At 39.5% G+C, this 9388-nt stretch overlaps 1 protein-coding gene across 1 annotated transcript; it reads right to left on the bottom strand.

The window, feature by feature from the left end:
* Window positions 1–3084: 3084 nt before the first annotated feature.
* On the bottom strand, window positions 3085–8241 carry LOC138635406 (zinc finger protein 708-like). Its single transcript, XM_069722862.1, is given in 5 exon segments — window positions 3085–3294; window positions 3296–4313; window positions 5045–5265; window positions 6496–7291; window positions 8052–8241. Coding segments are annotated over 5 exon segments (2328 nt in total). The 5' UTR covers window positions 8224–8241; the 3' UTR covers window positions 3085–3173.
* Window positions 8242–9388: the final 1147 nt, after the last annotated feature.

Here is a 9388-nt window from a genome sequence, read left to right as displayed (position 1 = left end):
CATGGTTGCCGAGTTACACTGTGAACTTGTGTTTTAAGCTTGTATTTGTTTACATTTCAGTGTTTTGTAACATTATCTCTTAATTATGAGCATTTTCTCAAAATTACGAGATCTGAAATCTCTTACTGACGATGATGAGATAGTCCTTCGTATTTGCAAGACGTGGTCGCCGAACGAAATCTTATTTTGTGAATGCAATGTGCTTCTGTAGAATCACGGCACGACAACGTAAATATAAAAAGAAAAAAAAAAAGCATGAAAAGAGAGGCAGAAAAAGCAGCTTCTCTCTTTTTTCTTCTTTACCAGAGAAAACACAAACGTATTTTTTCCCCTTCACCTCCATCACTGTGGCTTGTGCACCTAAACTTTAGTCACAAACGGCACGTACAAGATGTCACCCGTGTATTCTTTGTCATTTCATATCATATTCAGGTCTGTGACTGTCTGTTGTCATTTATTTAAGTTTTTGTTTAATCTACCTCAGTTTTATTTTGAACTCAGATGTTGAAACTGAGAGACTCTTTAGTGCTTCCTGCCAGCCGGAGTCTTTTCTGATGTGTTTCAAAGCCGGTTGTTTCATTTCATGTTTCCATTTATTTTGTCGCTGCATTAAGTTTTCATTGTTTCAGACTTTAGAGGTGACACTAGCAACTTGTACAACCACGATTCCTCCCCCCAAAAAAGGTAGGGACGCTGTGTAAAATGTAAATAAAAATAAGAATGTGGTGATTTGCAAATGATGTAAAACCCTTATTTAATTGAAAATAGACCAAAGACAACATATCAAATGTTGAAGCAGAGAAATTCTATTTTATGAAAAAGATATGCTCATTTGTAATTTGATGTTGTCTTTGGTCTATTTTAAACTTAACTATGGGTTTACGTGATTTGCAAATCATCGCATTTTACATTTTTCAAAGCATCCCAACTTTTTGAGAAACGGGGTTGAAGAAGGTGTTTAACATGGTGTTGTAAAAGGCGCCAGATAAATAAACTTTCCTTTTTCAAAGAAGTTTGATAAGAATATTTCTTTCACTGCCGGTTATTCAGACTGATGTTCCCAAACTGATGGATTAAACGATTATTGTAACTATGAGGCATCATCAGTCTTAGACTTGATAAAGCATACAATGATCAGTGCCTGTTTTTTTTTCTAATCTAATGTATTTATTTGAACAATAAATCTTTGTACGGAGAAATATGAAGTGCCATAAAAATGAATAAATCTGTAAAAGAATGAGGAAATAAAGAACGGAATAAATAAGGGAAAGAAACGAAAAATTTGGAAATAGATAAAGTCAAAAGTTTGAGCTTTTTTTTAAAGTTATCTTTGTGATGCTTCATAAGAAAAAAAAAAGCAAACAAAGACTAAGAAGAATCAGAATCAGAAATAGAAAAATGGAAAAACAGCTGAACAAAACAAACTAGAACAAAAAAAAAAAAAAAAAAAAAAAACGGAAACTCCCGTGGCGGTGTGTGTTTTAATCCAATGGCTCTGCTCCTCTGAAACTCATGTATAGTAGATGAGTCCCAGTGGTGCTCCCAACCCCAACCACGAGATGGCGATGTTGTCACGTGAGAGAAGGGACTTGGGATTGGAAAGCGTCTGATCGCATTTCCTTGGTTTGCCTCACTCCAGGTCTGAAAAGGGTTTGAGGGGTCATTTGGTCAAGTTAGCAGAGACGGGGGAAGACCTCTCCACCGTGAGTCCCGTTCTTTTGAACTTTATTCCTAAGAGGTGTTCATACTTTCACTTTGACAACCAGAGTTCCAATTAGTGCTGCTGATCATTGATTTGATGCTGGGAAAGTTAAATAAAAAGCGGTTTGTTCATGGCCTGGGAGAGACAGGGTTTTGTCCCATGATCTAAATTGGATGCATTGCCACCACTTAGACTGAAGATGCTCGTAGGTACAATAATCAATCAATAATTAATCCATCGTCTTGGGAACATCCGTCTGAATGTTATCACGTTATCGGCATATAGGACATACAGAATTTTTACATTTTGTATGAATTGTCCCTCAGCCAGCAGATATGAGGAAAATAAAAAGAGGTCCCAGAACAGAGCCCTGCGGGACACCACAAGTCAGTGGAGAGGAGAGAACCAGCCTGGTGCTGCACCCAATATGCTCACCCAGTCCTGAAGCCTCTTCATCATAATTTGGTGGTCTACTTTGACCAGGACAGAAATTTTACTCATGGCAGAGGACATTAAAATATTTTCAGCTGTTTCTCCATTTCTGATTCTTCTTAGTCTTTGTTTACTTTTTTTTTCTATCTATTTTAATTTTTATTTCAATCCATTATTTATTCCGCTCTTTATTTCCACATGTATTCCCTCATTCTTTAACAGATTTATTCACTTTTATGACACTTCTATCTCTCCGTACAAAGATTTATTGTAAAAATAAATACATTAGATTTGAATAAAAAAACAGGCACTGATCATTGAATGCATTACTAAGACTTAGACTGATCATGCTCATAAGTACAATAATCAACATCAGTCTGAATAACCAGCAGGGAAAGAAATATTCTCGTCATAAATCCTGTTTGACAAAAGAAAAATTATATATAATGGCTCTTTTGTAACACAACGTTAGAATCAGCTCTAAAGCTTTAAACAATATTATAAAACAAAAATAAATCGATACAATCACAAAAAGATACGTAGAAATATGAAATAAAAATAGCTGCTTTAAAGAAGAAGAGACTCCAGTTGGAGGGAAGCACTGGAGAGTTCCTCAACTTCAACATTAGAATTCACAATAAGATTAAAAAAGTATAACATTCAGACAAAGTCATAAATCAGACCTCTTTACTGGAGTCTGTTTGATTGACAGGCCTGTGGTGCAGTCAGGTTAAGTGTCAGTGGGCGGGACGTGGTATCGGTGGGTTTCCAATCAGAGCGAGTCAGATCCCCAGCTCGCCCAAATATGGTCGCTACCGACTTGTAATCCAAAGATGGCGCCGGCCAAATTCCGATTCTCGAGGCTTCATAACGACGGTTCACAAACCGACGGGCGATGTCACCGCCGGTTGCCGCTCGGTCCCCGACATCTCTTAACCGAACCTACAAGACACTCGCCATGACAACATGTCTTTCGCAAGAACACATCTTCACACCTGAGCGACTTCTAGTCAACTGACGAATCAAACTAAAACCTCGACTACATTTTGCAAGAAAACGGCTTCTCGTCCGCGTGACTTCTCATGTGGACGGTCAAATAGCGGTTCTTGCTATAACTTTTTCCGCAAGTTTCGCACGAAAACGGCTTCTCCCCCGTGTGCGTCCTCGTGTGCAGTCAAGGAATGATTGTTGCTAAAGCTTTTGCTGCACGTCTTGCAAGAAAACGGCTTCTCGCCGGTGTGACTTCTCATGTGGATGGTCAAATGGCTCTTTGTGCCAAAACTTTTTCCACAAGTTTCGCACGAAAACAGCTTCTCGCCCGTGTGACTTCTCATGTGAGTTTTGAAGTTTGACGTGACGTTAAACCTTTTCCCGCAGACGTCGCAGCTGTACGGTTTCTCCCCCGTGTGCGTCCTCGTGTGCAGAGTCAAGGAATAATTGTTGGTAAAGCTTTTGCTGCACGTCTTGCAAGAAAACGGCTTCTCGCCGGTGTGAGTTCTCACGTGGATGGTCAACTTACTGTTGTTGTTGAAACTTTTGCCGCACGTCTTGCAAGAAAACGGCTTCTTGCCGGTGTGAATTCTCATGTGGACGGTCAAATAGCTGTTCGTGCTAAAATGTTTTCCACAAGTTTCGCACGAAAACAGCTTCTCGCCGGTGTGACTTGTGTAATGTCTCTTCATTTTGGAACGTGTTTTAAAGGCTTTTCCACAAACGTCACATTTGAAAGGCTTTTTACCTGCGTCAGTGTTACACTGACTCTCTGACATGGGAGAGTCGTCCTCATTATCAATGGGATTTCTGTTTCTGAGAGGTTTCTTCTTCGGCTTCAGCTCTGAATTTGTAGTTGACCCTGAGTCTTCATGTCTCTCAGCTACAGGAGAGTTGTGAGAGAGGAGCTGGTCACCGTTTGTTTCTGGTTCACTGTGGTTACTTTCCTCACAAATTGGGGCCATAAAGGTTTCAGTCTCCTCATCAGAAGGAGTCAGCGTGAAGGTTTCAATCTCCTCCTTCAGTACAAGCTGCTCTCCCTCCTGACTGATGGAGAGTTCCTCCTCTTCCTCTTTAACCTGTGGAGGTTCTGGTTCCTCCCGGTCCAGACTGGAGTTCCTCTCCTGTTTACAGAGCTGCTGGTCAGGGAGAACGTCCTCCTCCTTACAGACATGTTGCTGTGGGACGTCTGGAGGGACGAAGGCAGATGAGGAAAAGGTTACTAACGTGATAATAAAAAAACACATCTGAGAAAATATATTCCAGTTTTTAACCATCAGCAGGACTCTACATCTACGACCATCAGCTCTACAGGTCGAGCACGTCGCTCACATATGAAGTCATAGCAGATTTCTGTAATAAATAACGAAACATGAGAAGATGTTTTCCTCTTATACTTGAAAGCAGGAAAAAAAAAATACAACGAACATTAATATCTAGTGGAAATCATTTCATGGGCTCAGGAACACTTCCGAAAACCACCGGACGTGAAAACAGCTCGTTTGCTGCATCCACAAATACAACTAAGGAGACACCTGCTGATGTTTTCATATAAAGTAAGGGAATAGTGGATTCTGTCTCTGGCTGGGTACCAATCTTTGATACGTTAATGAAACTGACAGATTTGCTACGATATTTTCATGTACACAATAAGAAAAAAAATACAAATACGTATAAAATAATTAAGATGGATAGAAAGAATTATTTTTCGAAAAATAAGACCAATGGATAAATAAACACACTCACGCACACAATAAAACAAAACTAAAATACAACGCGGGGTGGAGGAAAAAAAAACAACAAAAAAAACAATACCTACAAAACAAAACACATACAAGCAGTTTAAAAATACACGTAACGAGGAGCACCGATGAGGATCCGCGTGTTAAGTTTCATTAAACCCATTCTCGCTTTACGGACCGGTTCTGTGGAGCCTTATTTCCGGTTTCCAGGTGATGTCCAGCAGTCTGCGCTGACGGTCGATCTCCTCCTCGTACTGGACGACGGTGCTTTCAAACACTTTGAATATTTCTTCCGCAGCAGCTGTCAGTCGCTCGTTGACAAACTTTCTATAATACTTAACTGAAGACATCGTCACTTCAACGACTGAAATATTTATCTGCGACACGACGGGAGAGCCGCTTGTTCACGATGTCCACTCGGTTTAAAGCCACGACCGCCGCTTTTCCTTTTCCGCCGGATGTCACACTGGGAAGTTCCGGCAGATGCACTGAGTTAACATTTGGTTCCGCCTTCAAATGGGGGGAAAAAAACAACAACATTATTTTGTTGCAGCTGGTCAAAGTGGAGTCATTTTATATTAGATGACCAGAGGTCATAGAATATTTGCCTGTGTAATACAAAGTAGATGTAGGTTTAATATAAAATGAAATTATTCAATGAATAAATACATCCAAACTGATCTTGTGTAAATGAAGAGTTCCAAGATGATATATATATATATATATATATATATGTGTGTGTGTGTGTAGTTTAGATTAAATCGGAGCCATCAGACAACAACGTTGTATTTAAGAGTACTTGACTAAATGTACTAGACTAAACTACTCAGTTACATTCAACACCTGAACATATGAATATTGAATTAAGGCAACGACTGCTTTCACTTTTACATGTCGTCCACGTCGATCTGCAGCTTTGACGAACAGTTTGTTTGTAGCTTCAATTCAGTGTGAATCTGGTGTTCAGAGCTTTATTGTTAGAAAAAAAAAAAAAGAGCTTTAAGATCAGAAAAAAAACAGGCTTTGATTATTTGTATGCATCAGCACCACTGAGGCTGATAACATTAGTAGTTACAATCATAATTTAATCCATCAGTTTCGGAACATCAGGCTGAATAATCAACAGAAATATTCTTGGTTCTCAAACTTTCCTAACAAAAACAAAGTGCATTAATTTACTGCCTTTCAGAGCTCCGTGTCAAACATTTTCTAGAGTTTGTTTGAGTCACCTTTAAAAAAACGGACACAATAAAAACTCGAAGCGGTCACGAAATACGTAGAAACATGAAATTAAACGTAAGAAAAGAGAGCAGTTGGCAGGAAGATTGTTTTACTCAGCTTCAACATCGTAACATCATCAGATCAGGACATGAAATGAAAGAAAATGTGAGTAGATTTCTTGTTCCGTCGAGTTTATTGAACACATAAAAAACATCATGATGGAGGTGAGGAGAGAAAAGAAAGTTTGTCTTGCCTGAGATTGAAACCAGATATTATTAAGAGTCATCTGACAACCAATAAACCCACAAGATTGTTGTGGAAATCTGAAAGATCGAATTTGAACCCGAATGAACCTTTAAATGTTTCTTCAAGCTTCGTATCAAGATATATTTCTCGATAAAGTCGTTTCAGGACTTCAACTTCTCGCCCGTGTGAGTTCTCACGTGAGCTTTCAAGTGTTGTTGCAGAGCAAATGTTTTGCCGCAGGTGTTGCAGGGAAACGGCCTCTCGCCCGTGTGCATCCTGTAATGTCTCTTCGCGTCGGACTTGCATTTAAAGACTCTTCTGCAAATGTTACATTTTAGAGAACTTTCATCCGTTTCAGTGTCACAGTGACTCTCTGACGCGGGAGAGACGTCTCCTTCGTTACCGTGATTTCTGTCTCTGAGACGTCTTTTCTTCGGCTTCAGTACCGCATTTCCGGCTGATCCCGAGTCTTCGTGCCGGCTCCCTCTCCGACCTCGGCTCTCGGCTACAGGAGAGTTGAGAGGGAGGAGCTGGTCACCGTTTGGTTCTGGTTCACTGTGGTTACTTTCCTTATAAATAGGAGTCACCATGACGGTTTCAGTCTCCTGCTTCAGTTCGAGCTGCTCTCCCTCCTGACTGATGCAGAGTTCCTCCTGGTCCTCTTTAATCTGTGGAGGTTCTAGTTCCTCCTGGTCCTCTTTAATTTGTGGAGGTTCTAGTTCCTCCTGTTCCTCTTTAATCTGTGGAGGTTCTAGTTCCTCCTGTTCCTCTTTAATCTGTGGAGGTTCTAGTTCCCCCTGTTCCTCTTTAATCTGTGGAGGTTCTAGTTCCTCCTGGTGCTCTTCAATCTGTGGAGGTTTTGGTTCCTCCTGGTCCAGACTGGAGTTCCTTTCCTGCTTACAGAGCTGCTGGTCAGCGAGAACCTCCTCCTCCATGCAGACATGTTGCTGTGGGACGACTGGAGGAACAAAAGGGACGAGAAGGAAAAGGTTACTAATGTGATGATACAAAAAGACATCTGACAAAAGATTAGATTCGACTTTTCTCAATTCTAAATACACTGGGGGATTAATAAAGATATTCTAGTTCTAACCAGCAGCAGGGATCTGTTTGTTTATTTTATTCAACAACCAAAATATTTTCAGATAACGTAAACCCATATTTTATTGAAAATACAACAAATCAAATGTTTAAACTAAGATTTTTTTTTATTGTTTTATATACACATATAAATGTTCATTCTGAATTTGAGACCAGCAACAGACTTCAAAACAGGGGCAAGATAAGACTGGAAAAGTTGCGTAACGCTTGAAGAAATAACAAAATAAACGGGTGAAAAAAAAAAGTAATTATGTTAATTGTCAACTGGTCAGTAACATGATGGGTATAAAAAGAGCGTCCAAGACACGCTTTTAGTCCCTGAAGGATTGACTATCGCAATACTCTTCTTTCTGGTCTTCCTGAGAAAAATATATAGCAACTAGAATTGCTTAAAACTTCAGCTGCATCCTACATTTCAGCTTTTTAAACAATCTTAAAGAATCTTCTACTCCAGCCGGTTTCCCCGTGTCTTGTACACACGGGGACACAAATCTCTATCGGAAATCACTGCATGGGCTCAGGAACACCGAATTAATTAAGCACAACGCAGCACGATCCTTTGGTTGTTGTTGTTGTTGTTTTTTTGTTAGCTCACATCCTATATAAGTGTTACAGACCTGTTCTGTGTAACTTTATCTCGGGATTCAGCATGTTGTTCAGCAGTCTGTCCTGCCGGTTGATCTCTTCCTCGTACTGAACGATGGTTTTTTCAAACACGGTGAATATTTCTTCGACAGCAGCTGTCAGTCGCTCGCTGATAAAATCTCTCAGATACTGAACTGAATTCATTGTTGCTTCAATAAATGAAATATTTAACTACGATACGACAACAAAGCCAATTTTCCGGGAGGTCCACATTTACCACTTAGCGGAAAGCTACGGCCGGCTGTATTTTCACTTCCGCCCGGATGTCACATAATGACGTTCCGGCTGATGCGGTGGATTAACTTGTTAGTTCCGCTTTCTACAGAAAACAAATATTTTGTTGCAGCTGGTCAAAGCGGTGTTGTTTAATTTTTAGGCAGAGTTATGTCATATTAGATGACGTCACCTTATATTTGTCTGTGTAATACAGTAAAGTAGAAGTGGGTTTAATATAAAATGAAAATATTCAATGTATAAATATGTAAATTGATCTTTTGTAATTGAAGCGTTTCAAGATTTCTGGATTTTAAATATTTGAGTTAATGTACTCAGTTACATTCAACCCCTGTAACTATGAATGTTCAATTAAGGCAATGAAGACTTTAACTTAAGATGTCGGTCACGTCGCTCTGCAGCCTCAATGAACAGTCTGTTTGTTGCTTCAGACTTCAGTGTGAATCTGGTGCTCTTACAGTCACAAAGCTTTATTGTCAGAATAAACACGAGATCAGAAAAACAATAGGCATTTCTATTAAACATTACATTGTATTTCTTTTACAATGACAATAAACTTCCTTATGTCCTTATTTGACCGTTCACGTTTGAATCTTTTTCCCACAGGTGTTTCAGGGGTAAGGCTTCTCATATGGAAATGGATCACAACTTCGATGGAAACTTTTACCAGCTCCCCCTTCGCGAGACTACGGCTTCTTATTTTGCGTGTAAATCTGGTGTTCTTAAGAGTCACAAAGTTTTACTGTCAGAATTAATACACGAGATCGGAAAAACAACAGGCACTGATCGTTGCATGCATTACTACCACTTAGACAGATGATGATCGCAGTTACAATAATCGTCCAATCAATCAGTTTTGTAACAAACCGAGCAGCGACCTACTGTGACGTCGTCCATTCGTTTGTGGACTGCTGCTTTAAAAGTTACAGTCTGTTATTTTAGCCGTCGCCTCTTTAGTATTTTGTTCCGTTTTGTTTTTTTCAATTTCTTTATTGTTGTTCTCTTTATCTATTTTCTGTTGATTGCTACTGATTTGTATTTCAAAAACAGTATAGCTCAGTTTATAATGTATTTG

Source organism: Brachyistius frenatus, unplaced genomic scaffold (assembly GCF_029030835.1).
Source record: "Brachyistius frenatus isolate BFR_SWC_R1_liver_20210118 unplaced genomic scaffold, ASM2903083v1 Contig_306, whole genome shotgun sequence".
NCBI lineage: Eukaryota > Metazoa > Chordata > Actinopteri > Embiotocidae > Brachyistius > Brachyistius frenatus.
The sequence above is the reverse complement of the archived record's forward strand: the minus strand, read 5'-3'. Positions and strand labels throughout refer to the sequence as shown.